The sequence below is a fragment of the Neodiprion virginianus genome, chromosome 5 (genome assembly GCF_021901495.1).
Source record: "Neodiprion virginianus isolate iyNeoVirg1 chromosome 5, iyNeoVirg1.1, whole genome shotgun sequence".
NCBI classification, from domain to species: Eukaryota; Metazoa; Arthropoda; class Insecta; order Hymenoptera; family Diprionidae; genus Neodiprion; species Neodiprion virginianus.
Genome location: NC_060881.1, coordinates 18672832 through 18694627, shown reverse-complemented (window position 1 = coordinate 18694627; position 21796 = coordinate 18672832). Strand labels below are relative to the sequence as shown.

Below are 21796 nucleotides of genomic sequence, written 5' to 3'. Positions count from 1 at the left end.
CTATAAATTGGGTATTCTGTACTATTAAATTATAATTGACTTTTTAAACCAAAATGAACCAAATAAATGCATAATTTTCTCTTTGATCGTCAACAATTATTTCTCGTAATTGTCTATTTATTTCCCTTTCTTTTACATTTGACTTATAATCAATAAGTTAAAATTCATCGCAATACCTATCATTATTTACTTTAGCCAACAGTTGATCAGAATTCAATCAGAAACGACCAACCACCAGGTAGATAAAACTAACATTTTCCAGAATTTTCGAGACGGCGTTGCGACCAACTTTTTTAATATTGGTGAATTAGAACCGTTTTTCTTCGTTTTCAAGAGCGCGTATCTCAGCAAGGAATAAAGATTTTGGGGATTTTCAAACCCTGGACGAAAGTTTTAACGTTATAATTTTAAGGGGGGGGGGGGGGGGGGGAGAAAGTCTCAAATATCGGTCGACGAGTTCGAATCGTATTCATATTATAAATTAATCCAATTTTCTTTACACATCGTGAACGGTGGTGTTACATTTGAAAAAAAAAGAACGTTTCGAACTATGTGTAATTTGACAGAGCTAATCTGAAAATTATATTGATGTATGTTTGAGAAAAAAAATTCAACTGCCGATTATTTATTCCAAAAAGTATATAATTCCTATGTGTAATTTCCGAACTCGACTGGTTTTTTGCATTAATAAGATATCTGGTTTACGCAGTTATATAGAATCAGGTTTACTGCCTAGCAAGCCTTCATTCTAAAGGCGTAATTCTGAGTCATCATTAACATTATTCATGTAATCGGAGTAAAAAAAGTTTGTTCTACATAACTATGAATAATTAATAATCTCTTGATTAGCGAATCCAAAAAAAAAAAAACATCTCGTAGGAAATTTACATATTCAACGTTAGAAGTCACGTTGTACTGAGAGTTGTAAATCATCGACAGGTTTTTTAGTATGAAGATCGTGACCTGGAGCACGTCCATGATCGCCTTCCGGAGTATCTCATTCGGTGAAATAATTCTACCTGAGTCGATGTGTAAAAAGCATGAATTCGTCCAAAATCATACTGGTCAGAAGATCGTAGCATTGTTTGCAAAGAAGCATTTGAGCTGATCAATGCGACAAAGTGCTCGTGACATTTGAACTAGAACGGCGTTGGTATAAATTATAAAAAACCTACGAAAACGAGACCGAATTCATTACTAAAACACGAGTCTCAATTTCACTGTCCAATTCAAGTGTCAAAAATCGAGACTCACCGAATTGATTTGTATTGCAGAGCCTTGTTGTGCGTATATCTCAGCAGTGAATAAAGATTTTTCAGATTTTCAAACGCGATATCAAAGATTCATTCTTCTAGTTTCAAGTCAGATAAAGTTTTTGGAAATCGATCAACGTGTCCGGATTTTATTCACGTTTCAATAGATCTCGTTTTTTCTTTCGCCCACCCTGTATATGAATACTTGAGAATCTATTTGTCAGGTCTATAATTGAATGTCTTCAACTTCGCGTTCCGTTATTCTATTCGCTCTATGGAATACTATTAACTGTATTTTTTGAATGTGTTATACATTTCGGGAAATGCGTGTGTTTTAGTTTCGCTCTTATAAATAATTCAAGTCATCGTTTTTTTCGACATCCGCGTTTTTGTCCTTCGGCCCTTCGAACAATTTTTCAAGGATTGGCGTCCCTGTAACTCGCTTTTCCTAAATTCAATCGAGCCTCAATTTGCAAATTCGGCAAACTTTGGCGTGGGTTTAATTTGAGTTGAGTTAATTCATAGCTGTGTTTGTAAATATTATTTGTCAGAGTTGTAAACTTCGAAAAAGTTTGCGCAATTTATTTTCGCTGCTTGAGGATCATTAATCGTTTTTAATCGGATAGTTAAAACGATTTTGGGAATGTCTTCGAACGTTACTTTTTATTAAATTTCATATGTTTATTTCCTCTCTGTATATTTTGGCCTACATCTCTTAAACTTTTATTTCAGTCGATAAAGAATTTTTTTTTTTTTTTCATTTCATTGCATCGTTAGTTAGATGAAAACTGGCTGTTCTTACCGTGAGAAAAAAAAACGTTACAATTACAAATTAGTTACATACAAAAAAAAAAAAGAAGGCAGCCCGTGATTTCACTAATGTGTGAACAATCAATTCCGACATTTAGTTATCCGCAATTTCAGAGGATAAAAAACGATACTCTCATTCCGACACTAAACTCTCGGCGAGCGGACTTTAATCGCCGTTAAACTGCCAACGGGCATTTAAATTTTTTATTTGATTTATGACGCAGATGAACATAATTATAATACGCGTATGAGCAAAAAGCTTCTTCTATAATATATAATAGGTCGTATAAAATATACGATACTCAGAGTTTCATTTGGGAAATACTTACAAGTAAAGATATAAAAAATCCTTTGGTTTCATACGTGAATAAACTGAGCGATGGAAAGTACCGTATAAATAAGAATTGGATGTAATTTTATATTTTTATTACACGTAATTCTTGCCAAAGCTCGATACTAACTTTAGTCATTCAAGTCCATTACAGATTTTAATACGAAGACTTACGTAGACTGTAATTCTTTTACTGTAAGATTCCAATGCTTTTATGAGTCATTCTAAAAAGATTAGATATCATCCCGGCAGTCTCATAGTCACTATACAAATTTTTGAAACAGTACCTCGATTAAAAATTCCCTGAATTTTTATATTTTATGTCAATTTTGCATACGCAATAAAATAAAAATATTTATACCAAAGGTCTTTCCGTGTTGGCGTGGAATTATATGAATTATCATGACCCCTATTGCCACTGTATTGACTAGACTAATCGATTGCCACATTACGTATCCTACCAACGACGTCTGTGATTATAACACAAACACATTTTTGAAGCGCATTTCGGTCAAGGATTCATCAAAAGTTGGAAAAAGAGGAAAACCCCGGTTGAAAAATCTCTGGGAATGTTACTTGCGTTAGCAACAGTAGAAATTAATAACATACCTATTGTGTGGTGGAAACGATTCTGAGCGAATTTGAAATTTTTGTTTCGTTAATGGAATTTGTTCAAATGTATTCCTATTATGTAGTACGGATAGTGATTCATTAGCGTTATTCACTATCATTAGGGCTAGTAATATAACTGGTCATTTTTAAGCGCTCTTTCCTCGATTTTTAAACTTTCGATTCAAATGATCCGGCCGATTGATCCTTGAGAAGATTTAGCCCACAGATCGGAACATTATTGTTATCAGTATTGTTGTACGATTTTCAAGTCGACATTTTTCAAGTTTTTTGCCCTGTGGGAAGCAGGGTGAAATTCGGGTAATGAACTTCTAGAAAATTCATCCCTGAACAAAGAGTCTAATATATTCACGTTTCGATTTGCAAAATTTTTCTCGTTTAAACACATACTTTTACACTGTCGCTGGATGCATTCACAGATTTATCATATCGTCAAATTCACGGGTATTAAAACGGTGTATATTTACCTGCACAGGCATTTGTTGTTATTGGAAAAATAAACTGGTTAAAAGTAGCCGAAAAAAATTAACTCTAAGGTCTTGAAAAATGTTCAAACAGAAAAGGGAATTTTTACTTACCTATGAACTTTCGCATTATGACAAACATTGAAATGGTACCATTGTATTTTATCCTTGCCTTAGAAATTAATTTTTTGATAAAACGAGTGAATTTTTGTGAAATACACTTTTGGGCTTAATTGCCTAAACTTCTCAAAATGTGTCGGATGATAATTAGAGGCTCATTAATTTCAGTCAAATGGATGAAGCTACCCAGCCCGCGGGAATAATCTTCCACTTTATTCCCTTGTGACGTAATGTACCTATTTTATTGCAAGCATTCCAAGCCTTCCGATTGGTCGGCTAAACTTTGCGAGCCAATCAGAGTATTTGAATGCTGGGAAATCTGAAAAGTGAAATTACATAATCTCGAACTTATCATGATCTAAGGAAATAAGGTGTGTCAAAACTGAAAATGGATTTTCACTCGCAATCAGTCTGCGCATATCCGAAATGACGTTATAGAATTCATGTAAATAGGTTGCTTGTTTATTTATGTATATTCTGTTTGCTGAAAATGCCAGTTTGTCCAGTCAAAAGTAGCAAAAACAATAATATAAACACTGAAGGATAAAATATCAAGCCGCTGTGACGTCACCTTGAATATGTTTTCTGTTTGTTTACATTATGGTTCTGCTAACCTTATTCTTGAACAACACGACTCATTGCCATGCACGACTGTAATGTTATTATGAAAATTTTGTTTGTTACCGAGGTTAGATGTTGTACATCATTGACGACTACTGTAAGACTCGCTAAGTCAATAATGTGCCAGAGTTGAGTCGAAAATAAAGTCCTATATGCAACACAGGAATAAAAGTCGGTTATTCCCTTGTTGAATATTTTTTAAAGCGTAAGCTTTTCACCTGAAAATTACGAACTCTCATTATATTTATGTGTATTGAAAACATTGACATAGTTGCTGATATTCTCGATTAATCCTTCAAAACATGATTGAATCGTTATTGAAGTAAGACATTACAGGATGTGAAAAATCTTATATTCGGAAATCATACGGGACTCGCTTCACGAGTCTAGTTACATTTTTATTATTGATTATTTCATATTTCTGTTACAAAAATGATATTTCATCGGAACAAATCCGTTGATGAGATGATGCGATTTCATAAATTTTACGCATATCACTCGTTTCGCATAAATTTGTATATAAATTCTATGTACATGTGAAAAAATTTTGGTATAGAGACCGCGGAGGAGTGTAACTAGTAAATTCTGAAGTATGTAACACCTTCGATGTAACGAATAAATACTATTTTACAAAGAACCTTTGCATACGAATATTCACTTTTCAAAGATGCATTAAAATCGTCTAACCAATTTCAGATTGTTATGCTTAGCAGACGTAATTGCACCCGATCATTAAATTTTCGAGGAAAAATTGTTCAATTCAACCTAGATCTTAAAATCTAATTACCCATGTCCAGGGTTATAACTGCAAGTAGATATATGATTATGAATGGTTACATCTTACTGTTGATTATTCATAATTTAATCTTATTGGATGTCAATAGTTTTTATAGTCTTTTTTTTTTAATGTTTAATATAGAAATCTGAGATTCTTATATGTATCGATGTGCCATTCCACATTATGAAAAATTGTTGAGAGTTATCGGATTGAAATTGCGCATAAGTACAGCAATAGTGGAATTTGTTATTGTGAAACTTCAGACAAGCAACTTGATCGTACAATAAATGAAGGACGCAAAATTATTGAAAAGGGATCTTCTCATTCTATTTTACACCATCATTTGTTACATCGCTCGCGATTTCCGAAGTTTCAGGAAATGCGCTTTCAGAAATCTTTGCCAATTCTTCCGCCATCGTTTTTCCGGTTTGTTGAACCATTTGCGAAAAGTAACCATCGCCATTCTTCAACAGCAAATGCGGATGGTCGAACTCCTGTTGTAACATCGTGAAGAATGAGTACCGTTTTATCATCGATGCTCTACTTGTACAATCGATTCTTGCAACAACTAACTGAAAATTATACACTCACCACGATGCGGCCGCCATCCATGACCAGAACTCGATCACTGTCCATTATCGTGTTCAACCGATGAGCCACTGTCAACACGGTGCAATCAACGAACCTTCGTCTGATGGTTCTTTGTATCAAGGCATCGGTGCTGTGGAATTAAAACAAATCGAATTGACTAATTGAAAGCAAATTTCTCTATGCAGTTTCATAAAACACCTGATTTGTCTGGTTCTTCTTGAAACATAAGTATCAAGTTACTGATCTCTTCTGCTGCATTCGAAAAAATATCGCTGCATTAAATTTAGACGCGCACTTGTATACACAATAATCTCAACAACTCCATAACCGATTTTCATACAATTTTTTAATAAGTTTCCGCAACATCTCTGCAGTGTCATTAGAGGTATAAGCCAAAGTCAGCTCACCCAGAAGCCGAGAAAAAAGAAATGGAAGTAATTTTCATGGATGAATGGAGGGCGTTTTTTTCAATTAATTCATAAGCGGACAATACAATTTCACAATCGATGTTATGATGAATTTACTAACTTGGGATCAACATTGGCAGTAGCTTCGTCGAGCACGAGCAGCCGATTATTCCTGAGGATGGCTCTGGCCAAGCAGATCAGCTGGCGTTGTCCAACGCTGAAATTGGCTCCGCCTCCGGCGACGGAAAAGTCGAGGGAAGATATGACGCCGCCAAGTTCCACTTCCCGAATACTGTTCCACAGCTCTGCGTCCGAATACTGTTCGAACGGGTCCAAATTGTACCGCAGACTCGCGGAAAACAGAATTGGCTCCTGGGGAATGATCGAGATCCGTGACCGCAAGTCGTTCAACCCAATGGTCTTGGTGCTTATTCCGTCCAGAAAAATTTCCCCATCTAGTCCGTCTCCAACCAAACGAAACAGCGCGGAAATCAGCGAGGATTTTCCAGCTCCGGTTCTTCCCACAACTCCCACTTTCCAGCCGGGTCGAATGTTCAAGTTCAGACCCTGCGGTTGATCGAAAGAGAAATGCGGCCATGAAAACTGTCAACTCTGTAAAAACTCATGGTACATCTGCAGTTGTATTGTTTTAAAGTCTAGCCTGAGAGAAAAAAAGTATCACGAGATAAACATGAGAAACGTAGAGAAGAACAGGTCGTTCAAATCGAGGCATTGATTACACTCGAACTTCGGTGTACACCTGAGTTCAAAATTTCATGAAATCCTAGTTATGGGCTACCATGGAGTCCTTTGACTTTTGTGAACCAATTTTACGGAACCATATAAAGTCCCATAAATTCCTTTAAAGCTCTATGAGGTCCTGTAAATCTCATAGGATTCCGCATAATCATAAGATCAAGGTGATGACACGTTTTGAATTTCTTGAAATTTCATAACGGATATGAAAATCCTCGCAAGAACTTAGGTCAAATGTACACACTTATAATTTGTTGAAGCCTTTGACGCCTGGGTATATTAATGGGGACTATAAATTGAGAGCACCAGTAAATAACTATGTTGCACTCACCTTCAATGCCGGAGGCTTGTCGCTTGAATACGTCATAGAGACATTCTTGAAGACAAGAGAGCCCATCGAGGGCCAATTCGATGGAGGAGAGTTGTCGAAATCGAATGGTCCCTCCTTGGGTAGATTGGTGTACTGTAGCAGTCGTTCGACCGAAGTCATCTGAGAAATTACGATAGTGATGTTCCTCATGCCCTCTTGAACCATAGCATTCAAGATAAGTGATTGTGAGATAGCAAGTCCAGCAAGCCCTCCGGAAGTGTTTTCTGTAAATCGTAGCAATGAGGTTCCAGATTTTATCGCTGCACTTATCTGCAGTATAAAATAATTAAAACGGAACATTACACTGACCATTATCCATCAAAACCAACGAGAAGCAAACACAAGCGATAAAAAGCCACGAAATTAAATCAAGGGCAAAACCGAAGGCAGTTGATGTGGCAATAGTCAGATACCAAGCGGTGGTGTGCGTGTCTTGATGAAGGTCGAACTCTTTTCGCAGCAAGTTTTCGACCAAGGGTCCACTGCTTCGTATTGTTACCAGTCCATCAAGGGTTGAACTGACGAGCGAAAAAACGGGGCTCTTCGCTGAAATGGTCAACCGCACAACATTTCACAGTACTCTTAAAATTTCAAAGCCTGAAGGCTTTTATCATGAAATGAAAATATTTTTTTTTCTGTATTACCATAAGTTTGGAAGATTTTGAAAAATCCATGATAGTGGTTTACTTTTTGAACGTCAGGAACCTCGTTTTATAGGGCCGATCATAAAACACGTAACACTGTTAGGGGGGTGGGGAGGCCTGTGCAATCATCACGCGTTGTCACATGGGGGAGAGGAAGAGTCGAGAAAAAGTCACGAGACACAAGCGTGATTCTCTAAATCAACATCACTAACCCTTAGCTGGCTTTGTCGAGTACGAAACGTGACGCCCTTGCTCACGCTCTTTTTAAACTAATGAGATTGGAGAAAGAAATGTTTGAAAAAATATAAAGAAAAAACAACTTGTTTTTCCGATGTATTTGGAGTTTCAATATTTTTCCAGACTTAGTGTTGATTTCTTCAAAATAACCTGTATTATGTTTTGAAAAACAGTTGTAAGATACGCTGATAATTTTTGAAATTTGAAACAACCAGTAATTGACTCGCGATATGCATTTTAGTGGTTGTGGTATGAGACGTCCCAGTATGCCATTTATGTTATGCTGGGGAAGTGTGCCAGCTGAGGGTTAACAGAATTCGACGATTTCGTCCTTATACGTATGTAATGCTATTTTGATGACAAAATCATTCATCGGTGTGGTATTTTCACAAGAAAATTGCCCTAGAAAACAGGCGAACGTTATAATATAAGTGATTAGCGTACCTCTGTTCTTGGGAGTGGTTTTGCTTCGGAATGAGCATACGCTGACCGACGTATATGGTGCCCACTAATTAGTTATGTGAAATGTGGTTGCTGATGTTCAAATAGTAAACACCAACCATCAATTTCGTGACACCTTCAAAATTTAGGGCACTCAAGGAAAACATTGATATCTGCGTCACATAAAAGTCAGTTTTTGCCGCATAATGGTTCCTCAACTATCACTTACTGATGCCCTCTAATCTCTTTAGACCCTGCGCAGTTTTAATGTAGTAAATCATCATGGGATAGAAAACACCCCCTACAACGATTGCCGGAATGATCATCCAGTTGATGACAATGAATACCATTGCTAGCGATCCAATCACTGTAGTAAAAATCATAATCATCTCCATTATTGCCTTTGGTAGTATCTCATCCATCGCACCTACGTCCTTTGAAAATCGGTTCAGGATTCTACCTGAATAAAAATTTCTTGAATGTATTAACGCAAGACCCTATACCAAAAACTATCATTAAGAGTCAGAGTAGTTGCCTTACCCAAAACTGGTGGAAGGAATTTATTTCCACAAACATGCTATCTGATATTGAAAACCTACCAGATGGATTAGTGTTGAAGAACCTCATTGTTGCTTCCAAAATGTTCGAGAACATGGCATTGTGTATATTGCGACTTGCGTTCATGCTGATCCTGACGAACAGTATGTTGCTCAGTACGACGATGATGGTGCATCCGGCGATGCAAGCGGTATAGACCCAAATTCCCACATCTTGTCGCAACAATCCGCGTTCATCGACCCACTGCGATACGGAATTATTGTAATCCATGTCACCGACGACGGATTTGTTAGATTGCAACGTGGATTTGAGAGTTTCCTGGTTGGTCCAATACGTCATCCAATAGTCACATCCACTGGCCGCCACTTGTCCGGCTACGAAGGCCAGAACGACGATCGTCAGTGTGCACAGATTTCCACCAGCAAAAAAATAGCCTCGGTATACTTCGCTTGATATTGATCCCGTTGCCATTTCCTCATCGTCTATGTTTTCCAATTCCTGCATACTCTCGGTGTGTTTTAGTCGCTGTTCATCGTTACCTGGAACTACGTCCTTTGTCTGAAAACACAATTGATTTTTCAATTAATTCCAGTTGTTCTCTGAAATTTTCATGTCAATACCAATATTTGCAAAGTTGAAATTCGTCACGTGTACAAAAGTACCTCAAATTCTGTCGCGTTTGCGTCCACTTTTTCCGTGGACTCGGCATCGTCGGATTTTTCACAATTCTCGAAAATCAAATTTCGGAAGTTTGAGGAATTCAACTCCTGGAACGTTCCTTGGCATTCAACGGTACCCTGAAATAGGCAGCAAGTGTAATTCAGACACCGCATGTAGGTAATAATTAATACGGACAGGGTTATGTATTCTGTTACGAAATGTACGTTCGACCCGGAGACTCTAAGAATTCGTGGTCACTTCACGACGAACTTGGAAAAGAACATATGATTTTGTAGTTGGGAATCCAGAAAACGTCTAGTGTCTGTGACAATTCGACGACTTGATTTCAAGTGACTCGATGATGAATTCCTTGATCATATTGCACATTACAAAGCATTTCTTGAGCTTACGCGATTAACGAAAATAACAGTGTCGACTTGTTCGAGATATTGAAGCTGATGAGTAACTATGATCCGTGTTTTCGACTTTAGGAAACCATTGATGCACTTCTCGAAAAGGTGACGACCAACTCGAGAATCCACAGCGCTGAGAGGATCGTCGAGTAAGTAAAGATCGGCGTCCCTGTAAACGGCTCTTGCCAAGTTCACTCGAGCCCTCTGACCTCCTGACAAAGAAGCTCCCCTCTCGCCGACAAGACTCAGATCCCCTTGCGACAGTTGGTCAAAATCTTTGAGCAGGGCGCAGGCTTTGGTCACCTGTATATGGAAGTTGTTTATCCTGATTAACAGAATCATTGAAACGGATTGGAAATTTCAAGTTTCAGCTCAATTCAGTGGCACAAAGGTCTTCGAGTAGAATTTTCAAAGATGAGGAAATTTTTAGGTTTTCGATAGGATGGTATATGATTCTGATTTTATGGACAGTCGGAAGTAAATGAAGAAAAAAATCTAAGATTTTGAAATTTAGATTTACAGCGGTGTGGTTAAGTGACTTTTTGGTTTGAAAAACTGACTAGAAGTAAACACAAGTACCTTTTCTATCTCAAAAGGCGAATGAAATCTAGATTCATCTACAAACACTCGTAATTGATGGACGTTCTCAGTCTTGAAAGTGGGTGAAAGCTAGTTTTTCAGTTAAAGATTTAAATCAAATCAATATTTTCCAAATGAAAATCAGTCGAAATGATGCTTGCCGTTACAGAGTAAGAAGCAAGAAGTGCCTTCAATTTGCGCAAAATCGAGATGGTAAAATCTTCGGGCAAAGAAGTAAACAATTGCAAGTTCTTTTACTGATAAATCCTGAAAGTTACCGCGAAGCGCCTTTACTTCTTTGTTCGTCTTTCACGCCAAAAATTAAATGGAAAACTTCGTTAAAATACTAGAAAAAATTAATCCAAATTATGATATCTCGAGTACGAATCAACGGATTTTAATGATCTCGGTTTCGATCAACGCGGCTTTTTTCGCTAAAAACTATTTTGATTTTCTGTATTTTCCTGTTTCCTGAATTTTTCGAAAACCAAATTGAAAATACAATTTTACAACACTTTGCGAACGTATCAATGAATTTTGATAATTCTGGTTTCAATAAACTCGTCACTTCTGAACTGTGAAACGATCAGATTCTAAGGCTGATAAGCCCGGTGGTTTTCAATGTTTTTGCTAAACAAAATAAAAAAAATATTCCTATCATGATGTCTCGAGAACGGATCAACGGATTTTCATGATTTTGGTCTCAATAAACGCGGGCCTTTTAAGCTGAGAGCGGATGAGATTTTGGATTCGATCGCTTCAGTAGACTCCAAGTCATTGAATGTTAAGCATGCAGAAAAAAAAGTGTCACATAATGTATTCTGAACTCAAAACGTGCATTCAAGCGTCAAGTTCGCAAGCTGTCCAATTAGTGTCAGCCAGATAAGCAGCTTGTTATTCGGTTACATTCTGCAGAATTCCGTATTTCTGAAATTCCTTCGAATTGCATAATAATAACAGAAAACGCACCTCTTGGTACCGCTTCTTCTCGTACGGCAGACCGAACAGAATGTTGTCGCGTATTGAAGCGGAGAAAAGCCAGGGGTCTTGACTGGCGTAAGAGACGCGAATATCCCGACTGGTTATTTCGGCTTCACTTTCTTTCCCCGTGAAAAACGACATCTTCCCAGCGCCAACCGTCAGCTCTCCCAGAATCAGATGCAGCAGTGACGACTTGCCCGATCCAACCGGTCCGACAAGCGCGCACGAACATCGGTTTTTCACTTCCAGAGAAACCTCGGACAGCGTTGGAGGAAGGTTGCCGAAAATCCAATTCGCCGCGACCGTGTCCATCCGTATTCCAACTCCGTTTTCAAGTATTTCTAATCTATCCACATTGCCAGGCTTGTTTCCGGTGCAGGCGATTCGAGCTTTTTCCACGCATTTAACTTCGTCCAGAAGTAAGAACTCCTGTTCAATCAAGATCATCGGTTTTGCAGTTGTAAATTAGTCAAGTCTACGCAAAATAAGATTGGATTTTGAATTTGAAAAACTAAAACGTGTTCATTTTCACAATCAGGCTGTCACATGAACGACTATAAGATTCATGTAGTACAATTTTAGTTCCACGATTAAAATAAGAACGAACAAATATTTTCGAAAATTCGGGGAAGCTGTTTGGAATCTTAATTCAGCTGTATGAAAATTATTGCCTAAACGCAGTTTTACGGTTTTTGGTTAAATTTTGAGATAATATTTTCACAACGGGTTTCGATTAGTACATCTACAGTATTATTCAACCAATTATCGATCAGGATCAGAAAACAGTATTTCCGATTGAATCTCGAATTTTTGAGACGCGAGTACTGATCAAAAAACAAGTGCTGATTCTTAAGGTTGTTCTCAATCATTCATGTCTGAGATGTTACAGTTTTTACCCATATTATCGGGAACTTTGTCGATCATTTTCATATGAAAAATGCATTTCAGGAGTAATTTTTGATTTTTATTCATTTCTGAAATCCAACTTTCGCTGTACTGATATCTCAATCTTTGAATACGGCTGGAAAATGTTGCTGTATTTTCGCAGAATTTTGCAAACTGTTTTGGATTTAAAAACATGGGCGGTCCTAAAATGACAATATCTCATTATCACACACGGATGTTTGAAGATATATGGAAAACATAAAAGCATTGTCATTCGACCAGTACTTCTGCAAGAAATAATTTAGACTAAATGAAAAATTTCCGATCTTGATCAATACTTTATGGAATGCCCGATTTGTATATCGTGGTAAAACCAGATTTCATCAAATTTGCCGGGTGAGCTTATAAAGCCGATATCTTTGTCCTCGGAATCAAGGTTTAATGGATTCGCTTGTCTCGCAAAATGCGAATAGATATACGAAAGCCTAAACAGATCTCCCTGGTTGATGTAATACGATTATAGAATTACTGACTGTTAATCTGTCCAAGGACACAGCGGCTTCACCGGCAAGGATGAGCGCCAGGGGAAAGTAAACTCCGCATGATATTCTCAGCGCGTTTATCAGACCAACGCTAACGAAAGCCGTTTCCGCTGTAATCGTATTTCCGTTGAGGACAAAACTTATCAGCGTCAAGTAGAGGGTGATTCTTCCCGACAGCATTATTATGCTCCAATTAAATCCTCTCAAATACGAAGCGTAGCTTATAAATTTCAGCTCCAAATCTCTGACTTTTGATACCATTTTGATGAACGGTTTTTCCCAGGAATACATTTTTACCACCTGCAACGTAATTAAAAAAATTCCAACTTAGTTGGTTATACCTTTAGGATGAAAAATAATTTTACTTATTATTGCACTAGACTTGTATTTTGCTTGAAATGAAATACATGCACCGAACGCTGAAATACAACTTAAATTACACGCAGGTTTCAGGAATATTACCAGCCATTCCATGTGAATAATTGTGATGACCGACATCAGATGGATTTCAAAAATTCCGGTGAGTTTCAGAATTTTACCGGCTTTATACTTAACACAAATATGAAATTGATTCGGGAGATTTAGTCTGCTTTCGATTCGTGAGTCTAGGATCCCAACCGATTTCAATAAATTTCAGTGACTTTAAAGATCTCAAGAAGCGTTTCGAAAAATATGTATACATTCCAATATTTTCACTGGATTCAAAAATATTCCACACGATTTCGATACCTATCGATAAGCCGTCAAATTTCGGAAAAAAATGTGACCATAAAGAAGGAACAAAAATATTACAGTTTGCCGGACCGCAGGAAATCGTCATATTAATTTTGAATTTCAAGTAAAGTACACGAGCCCCGTTTGTTTTTTCTTTATTTCTTAGGCAAGACAGTTACTTATTTAAAAAAGCAAATTGAAAATTTCGACAAATGAAACTTGTTGTGCATTGTATTCCACTTCGAGTATGATATGAAAGTTGAAACTTTTGGTCAAAGAATCAAAAATTGCCAATAATACGGGTCTGCCTGTAAGATCACCTGTATTCCAGAAATCAATTCGGTCATCTGTTGCACCCTCTCGTCTGTTTTCCTGGCAATTTTAGCCCTCAACTTTCCACCGACGTGACTGAAATACCCTTGCAGAAGCAGCGTCTGGGTCACCATGGCTCCGATTCCTATCAACGCGGCGACGCCAATTGATAGCCACATCACGTATCCAGTTATCGCCAGCTAAAGTTTACAAAAACCATAAAACGTCGAAAGCGTTTTACATAAAGTTTTAAAATGAATATACGTTTCAATTTTTTTGCCAAGCATTTGCGAATCACCGAGAAGAAACGGTGAAACTCAGCAAACTGATCGTTCGACTGCGCATGCGTGAGCCTTATCATATTTCAATGCAGGCCGATCAATTCAAACATGAGCTGTCAAACTCGGCTTGCAGAGATTATGCAGAAGATGCGAATTTTTTTCAAGTCAAGCAGATCTGACTAAACAGTTTGTGTAGCAATTCAGAAAGGCTTTGCAAACTTTTGTCGTTCACTGAATGACGACTAAGGACCGATGAAAGTCATCGTAACAATGTAATTTCAACTCGTTTGACGTCTCATAATCTGTTTCAAGTAAGTTGGCTCCCCTACCTTGCAGACACAAAAATTCCCGCAGCACCCTTTCACCGAATAATACATCTTTCTGTACAAACAAGATATACTTAGTTTGATTATTTTACACGTACGCAGCCTGATGAGTTGAACAATTTTCTCTCAGTATACAAAAACCTTAAACATATATCGAGGTTTCGACACAGGACTTACCAGTATATTCTGAAATCATTTTTCTTCATCTATTTGTGAGGCGTTGTCCACCAACTCAGCCACTTTTGATTTTTTATCCTCTCGGATCTGTTCCATAATTGGTTGAATAGTAGTAATACTCAGAGGTATTCTCTGTGAATTTTTCTCCGTTCTTGTTACGTACTCAAAGAAAAATCTTAACAGAAGTAAGTTATGTTTATTTAAGTTATGTGTATTTAAGTAAAATTAAAAAATCTGGAAAAATTCACCGACATTACCTTTAAGTAGTATTAATATAGGTACCTACAACCAATTATGAAACAGATCCGAGAGGATAAAAAAAAATGCGGGTCAGTCGGTGGAGAACGATTCTTACATGAGGTTATCATTTTTTCAACCATAATTTTAAGGAAGTGATATATTTAATCACTTCTGTCTTGAGTGAACATATACTTATATTTTACCTGAAAAATTGTAACACTTCAAACACGATTGTACGTATCTTCGGCTCGGACTTTATTAAGCTGTTGCAATTTGTTTATGAGCGTGTATTATAATGTGTACTATATATAATAGTGTACTATAATCTACTCAAAAATCTTAAGCATTCTCATTTATTACCGTTGCTGTGGTTTTATCGACAGATCTTTCACTGGCAGTATTTGATAATTACTAAACACAACAGGATTATTCAATTCGTGGGATCAAGAAAATTTCGACTTTGGGAATTGTAGAGATTATGTCAAAAATCACGACCTACCCGAATGAAATAGTTTATTACTTTGTAATATTACCTGTATTGGCATGATCCAAAAATGATGAAGGAATGTAAAAATGCTGTCAAATCGAGCCACGTCGTTGCTTATTAAATTTGCAACTTTGCCAGCTGCAGTGTTGTGGACCGCATTTTGATCAAGACGTAAAACCTGAAAATGCAAGGATTCAAATGCGGTTGATACTTATAACACCTTACTTCTCGCCTGCGTGCAGTCTTGTCTATCCAGTACTCCTTAAATTTTGCAAAACAATCTGAGATATTTAACTCTTTATAAACGTGTGAAAAAGAACAAAATTTCATTGAATTGTGTATCTATTGGCAGATTGACATTTCATCTGATTCGAACACAGATTTTATATCTCGAAAGCGTCTTTTCTGTAAACAACTCAGATTTGATTCTCACGATTCAATGGGTCGTAATCAGAGTTGATTGCAGCTGCCGTGCATTTTTTCCAAATTTTTCAAATGCACCAGCGCCGAAAATTTCTGCGTTTTTCTGGATTTTCAAGAAACAGCTGAAACCATCACATTTCTAGCTTCTTTTAAGGAGGAATGCCGATAGAATTTCGATAATATCGAGTTTTTCGATTTTCAAATGATTGAAAAAGATGTGATAAAAAATTCCTTACAACAGAATTGAGATTATGCCAGTGTGCGACCTAAAAAAAGACCTCAATCTTCCGCGATGAAAGCAAGGATGAAAGTGTGAAATACCCAAGGAACTTTTTACGCGCTGAAAACTTGCTGCAAAAAGTTGCTTGCGCGTACAATTCCATAGCAGAAGATAAAAATTTTTATTAGGACGCGTACTGCCATAATTTCAATTTTGTTATCAAACTCTCACCGGAGTCCCCCGTTAACATTTTTCAGTACCCTGGGATTCTTCTTGTTTTGTCATATCGCCAGGCAATACAAGCTCGATACTTTCCCAAGTAATGTCCAAGACTCTTTGTAATCGTGTATCAGGATTTTTATCATATTTTCCAATCGATTCACGCGACTGATTACCTTTCTGTAAATCAGAGAACAGCAGGCAACCCTGACGCGCATCCCGATTTGCTGTGTGCGGAGATCAGTGTGATGCATGATGAGTATGCCGACGAATATCACGAGGACCAAAAGTCCGGCGTAAATGAGAGCCATGCTTCGTGTGATGCCACTTTCGACCCGATCGAAGTACTCGATGATCCACCCCTGGAGAACCGGTTCAACGATGTATAGAACCACGCAGAGGAAGAAAACGAACAGCCCTTGAACCATGTAAGGCAGCCAGAACATCCGCGTTAGCGCCCATCCAAGGCTCGGTTGCCTCGTTCGCTTCTTTTCGCCATCTTTATTCAGGATCCTCGTCGCTTCAGATTTAGCCAATTCCTTGATCCACTCTCTGATTCCATAAATAAACAGACTTACATTCATTTCCAGGAAAGCAGACAGCTGTAAACTCGATGAATTTGAGCCCGATTATGATCACCCTAAATAACTAAATAACACCCTAGATTTGGTAAAATATCGTGGAACCACAAATGTTCCGAATTATGTGCGATATCACTGATAATAATAATCGTATTAATAGCTGTTCGGAATATTCAAAATTAGAAAACTATTTGAGGCAATAGAAGTTTGTGCGAATATTGTTAACCTAATTTTTTTTTATTTCAAACGTACTCAAAGTATTTATCACTACACACTCTGCTGTAAGAGAGTGGTCCTATGATATAAAAACAGCTATCTTGCGTTGAACTTTTCAGTATAATTTTTCGGATACAGAATTACCTTTCCAGATGATCGCCGAGTTGTTCAGATTCATCGGATTTCAAGGGATCGTACAAATCTGTTATCTGTAAATCATGCTTCGCCCCCTTCCAGAAAATTGGCAGTGTCCATCTGTATGCAAATATGTTCAACATGTGACGATGATTGTACTTTTGATATTGGTTTTCAATATATGGTGGACTTGGTGTTCAACGGATGCAAAATACTTTTTTACGCATGCTTCACCGTCTATCATCGGTATGAAGCAGTGTAGTTTTTGTGTCGAAGAAGCAAACCACCGTATCACATTCAGAGAATTGTTGGCACGAACGCGGTTCGATGAGATCATCTTTGATAATTGTAAACTTTTTACTTTTGGTTGGAATGATTGAAAACGAGTGTTAGGATCCGTAGAGTTTTCGATACAGTTACTGAAATTCATAAAAGAATGCATTTATAAAAAAATAGAAAATCCTTATCCGTTCTTAAAACTCTGTAACTTCTAAACAAAGGCTCAAAGTATCTTGAACAAAGTATTGAAAGTTTCCGCTTCCGCCGGGGTTTTTGGTATAACGAGATTTTCTATTTATTTGATTGTAACTATCTATTCCGTAACCCCCAAAAAAAAATGTTTCACTTATTCGCATAGGAAAGATAAAAAGCAGTCCTTTCTGTGGTGTATATTTTTGCCACAGAATCCTTCAATTTCGACATACAATCGTTTGAAAAGTTTGAATACGAAGACGTCGAAATTCGTTACCTCGAAAACGAGAGCTGAAAGAACATCAATAATAATTGACAAATATTTCATACAGTGAGTGAGCAACCACAATAAAACTTTGGGTAAATCTGTGAAATAAGGGCCCAATCGAGTTAACGTGGATTACTCCTCACGGCCGCCTTTATGTGCCGATAAATATTTCTAAAATGTGGATAAAAACGGCGTCCACGAATTAATCTGTGAGTATTCGAACATTGAGAAACCGTTGAGTTTCAAATCGTAGCTGATCACGTACTCGAAATATTTCGAAATTAAATATTTTACCATTTTGAACCGTATATAATATATATAATATGGTACATGATATTTCTCCAATTTGGTCCGTAAAGAATTCGACATTATGTGTCATGTTTACTTTGAGTGTTAATCATCTCCTCGAAAAAAAAACATTTTCCATTATTTTTATACCTAATTTTGCAAGATGAATTTTTTCGATTCCAAATGAAGATCATTTTTTGGAGCTGGAGCAACTAATGTCGTTTTTTGTAATTTTTTGGGGATGATTTATGACATTGATGACAATGGAATAATCATCATACTTTACCCGAAAAACAGTGCGCTCAAAAAATTGGACGATTCTTCAATATTTTTCCGGCGCCTGCATTCTTTTCGATCCCTGACGTCCATAACAACTTTTTTTCTTTTATGTATAACAATAGTTTCCTGTTGTATTTACTATTTCTTTCAACCTGATAAGTGAAAAAAAATTAAAGTCAATATTGTTTTGGCAACAATTGTTTTTTTCCTCACCGGCTTTTCTAATTCGTAAATTACTAATTTCGAGTATTTCTTGTTTTGCCTATCCGGAATTTGTAGCGATTCGTTACTCTCTAAAAAAAGAATGTAATTCAAAAATGTAAAAAGAAATTCAAGAAAACTGAACTGTAATGCAAAATTCTTGAATATAATTGGTAATGAAATGTTGAAAAAAGTGGTAGAATATGTGATCTGAAATTGTTTAAAATATGTTAACAGCATCCGTAAAAAATTCTAGATAAAATATAAACCATTCAAAGTTCCAATCCCTCATCCAAATTCGCTAACCGATCAACAAAATATATACGTAATTGCAAAAATTCATCACTTTCAATACACACGCGGTAACTTACTGTTCTTAGCACTATTGATTTCACATATTTCCTTTCATATTATATCCAATTCAACCCACTCGCACGTAACGACGACGTAACGTCTTCTGTAATTGGAACGATCAATTGGCTGCAGACTGTGAGATCAGGTGTTCCGAGTTTGAAAAGAATATCAAATATATTGAGGTCAACTTTAGCAAATGCCGTGAAAGTCATCATGCTCAACGTCTAATGGGAATATTAATACTAAACTATTATCAGTCTTGTAGATGCGTACATCTATTGCAATATATGATTTGTGCGAGATAATGCAAGTATTGGCGAGTTAGCACTTGATGCGTGAAAAAAATATCGACGATACGGAATAAAGGAAATGAAAAATTACCCGTAAAATGCGGAAATTCTATGAAATTGAATTTATTCATCATATGCGTCTGCAGAATTCACTTACTTTTTTTTCAACATTTTCAAACATTTTTTTTTAATCACTACACGCCTAATATAGATTTTTTTTAATCACAGTGTCCGCCACAATTCTTTAACTGGATGTGGTAAAATATTGCAATCGACTACTCGATTTTTTACTATCCAAAATTTCTTTCACATCGTTCGAGCTACTCTTCCTGATATGTTGAGCACGCTCGTCAATTTATTATCTGCAGAAAGGCAGATATGGATTCGAAAAGTCTACGCGCCGAGAAATAATTTATTTTTCCTCACACACTGGGAAATTATGCATGTTTGCAGAGAATCTTGGAATAATGCTTAACAATGGTTTCAAAAAATTAACGTCACTGAATTACTATTATATATACTATGAAAAGCGTTTCATCGCTACTGAAGTTTCGGTGCTCCGAGTTTAGATGAGGCTGCCAAGTATAAAAAGTCCAATCGTGATCATTTGTAAGTGATGATTATGTTGACTGACATCTTTTTATTCATCCATATGTGCTATTTAATTATTATCAAGGAGGAACGATACGCAGTGAAATTACACTTTGCACTACAAAGTACACTTTAGTCAATGAAACAGATGAATTTTCAACGAAAGATATGTCATTCCTATAGCGTCTCAGGCGTTGGTAATTGCGAGACATGTGGCAAAATAAGGAAGAACGAGTGTACCAGTCGGAGAAATTAGTTAAAATGACTCGACGTATTGGTTGGTAACGAGACCGTAACTACATATAGATACCACTGTTTGTGACTAGAACACCAAGTAAACTGATGTAATTGTCACGTTGTAGTTTTGAGGGAAATCGTATTCATTGTAGCGTTGTAGCCGAAGTTGTGCAAGATTTCCGATAATTCAACAACGATGTCCTTGCGAGAGATCAACGTTAAAAATCTGATGGAGTTGTCAGATTCTCATTCTGAGGTACATACTGTACTGTATTTGAGGATTTAAATTATTAAAGAAGTAATAATTTATCCATATTGTCTTTGTGGAGCATCAACATGAAGAATACTGATGGAATCAATAAGTTCCAACTTCATGAGGACATGGGAGTTTAGAAAATCGATCAATACTTCCGAATAATCGTATAAAAATACAGAGTGTCCCAAAAGTTCCGAGATGGCTGAATCACTTGAAACCTTTGAGTCGTAAAAAAATGATGGATACTAAGGTCGTAGGGGTTCAAGTGCTAAGATATTGATCCCGCCAGCATAATCCTCTGAATATATAATTTTTCAGCAGTTAAGGCATCTTTGAGGCAAAAAAAACCTATGTTTTGAAATTTCTACTGTACGCCCTGCTCGATTTCGATGTTGACGTATATATCTCCAAAAATCGACCAGGGCGCCACCTATACTCGTAATGTCAGAAGACCCGCCAAGCAGAAAGACCCAAGTATGATCCGCGAAAGCCCATGCCAATGAGAAGAATTCTATAATTTAACTTCCAACGTCATGAGCAAATTCGAAAGATTTTGACAGTCAGAAGAATCGAAGTACAATCGGCGATGTGCCACCTCAATATTTATGAGCAGCTCTGATCGGCTGATTCATACAACCAATTAGGCCCTATTTATTGATGATGATATGATAATTTGTTTGCGGGACGATAGCGACGGAGTCGGTACCACGCGGCAAGTCATGTGAAGCTCGGCGTTTCCAGCCGTGCTCCGACAGTGTTTTACCGAGCGCACTCATTTCTTTGCCGATCGGCGGAATGAATTTACGATATTGTATGAATCGGGTACATGGAATCGGGCGGGAAAAATTCTAGACGAATTCTGACACGTTACAATCTTATAGTTATTCACTTGTAGTTAGATGTGACTGGATCTGAATGTTTTTTCCTGGGATCGGCTACCACGGAAGATAAAAGTTTTTCGCTAAAAATCGATGCGCGATTTGACAGCATGAAAAATTGCTCAAGCGTCAGCGGATTGAAATTGCGCAGAAGTACGGCAATAGCCCTGGTAGCATTTTGAGGTAAATCTGTCTACAGGCTGAAACTGCAGTCACGATGCGTCCACCTTCACATTTGACTGCGGGTCTGACATTAGAATCTACATTATTCGAAATCTTGC

General features: G+C 37.1%; 1 protein-coding gene across 2 annotated transcripts; it reads right to left on the bottom strand.

Moving 5' to 3' along the window:
• Positions 1 to 4645: 4645 nt before the first annotated feature.
• Positions 4646 to 19842, bottom strand: LOC124306159 (ATP-binding cassette sub-family C member 4-like). Of its 2 annotated transcripts, XM_046766451.1 has the most exons (18): positions 19711 to 19842; positions 19281 to 19366; positions 18716 to 18860; positions 17412 to 17522; positions 16647 to 17022; positions 15655 to 15786; positions 14106 to 14297; positions 13063 to 13371; positions 11633 to 12073; positions 10082 to 10387; positions 9674 to 9808; positions 9053 to 9569; positions 8683 to 8913; positions 7441 to 7677; positions 7093 to 7355; positions 6127 to 6572; positions 5599 to 5728; positions 4646 to 5501 (listed from the first exon to the last, which is right to left on the bottom strand). In XM_046766451.1, exons 3-18 carry the CDS (start codon positions 18796 to 18798, stop codon positions 5334 to 5336), a joined length of 4077 nt encoding a protein of 1358 aa, XP_046622407.1. In that variant the 5' UTR covers positions 18799 to 18860; positions 19281 to 19366; positions 19711 to 19842; the 3' UTR covers positions 4646 to 5333. The 2 variants fall into 2 exon arrangements, with proteins under 2 accessions (XP_046622407.1, XP_046622409.1); XM_046766453.1 differs by lacking the exons at positions 15655 to 15786; positions 16647 to 17022; positions 17412 to 17522; ... (1 more) ...; positions 19281 to 19366; positions 19711 to 19842 and adding an exon at positions 14708 to 14731 and having other exon boundaries at positions 4647 to 5501.
• Positions 19843 to 21796: the final 1954 nt, after the last annotated feature.

What these genes read in the sequence shown, in the direction of transcription:
- LOC124306159 (XM_046766451.1), bottom strand. Translation starts at nt 18,798, where the DNA reads ATGGACGTCAGGGATCGAAAAGAATGCAGGCGCCGGAAAAATATTGAA. An exon ending in AAAGAGATTAGAGGGCATCA is followed by an intron (nt 7,678 to 8,682) that starts GTAAGTGATAGT and finishes TGACCATTTCAG; the next exon opens with CGAAGAGCCCCGTTTTTTCG. An exon ending in ACTGCCAATGTTGATCCCAA is followed by an intron (nt 5,729 to 6,126) that starts GTTAGTAAATTC and finishes TTAATTCCACAG; the next exon opens with CACCGATGCCTTGATACAAA.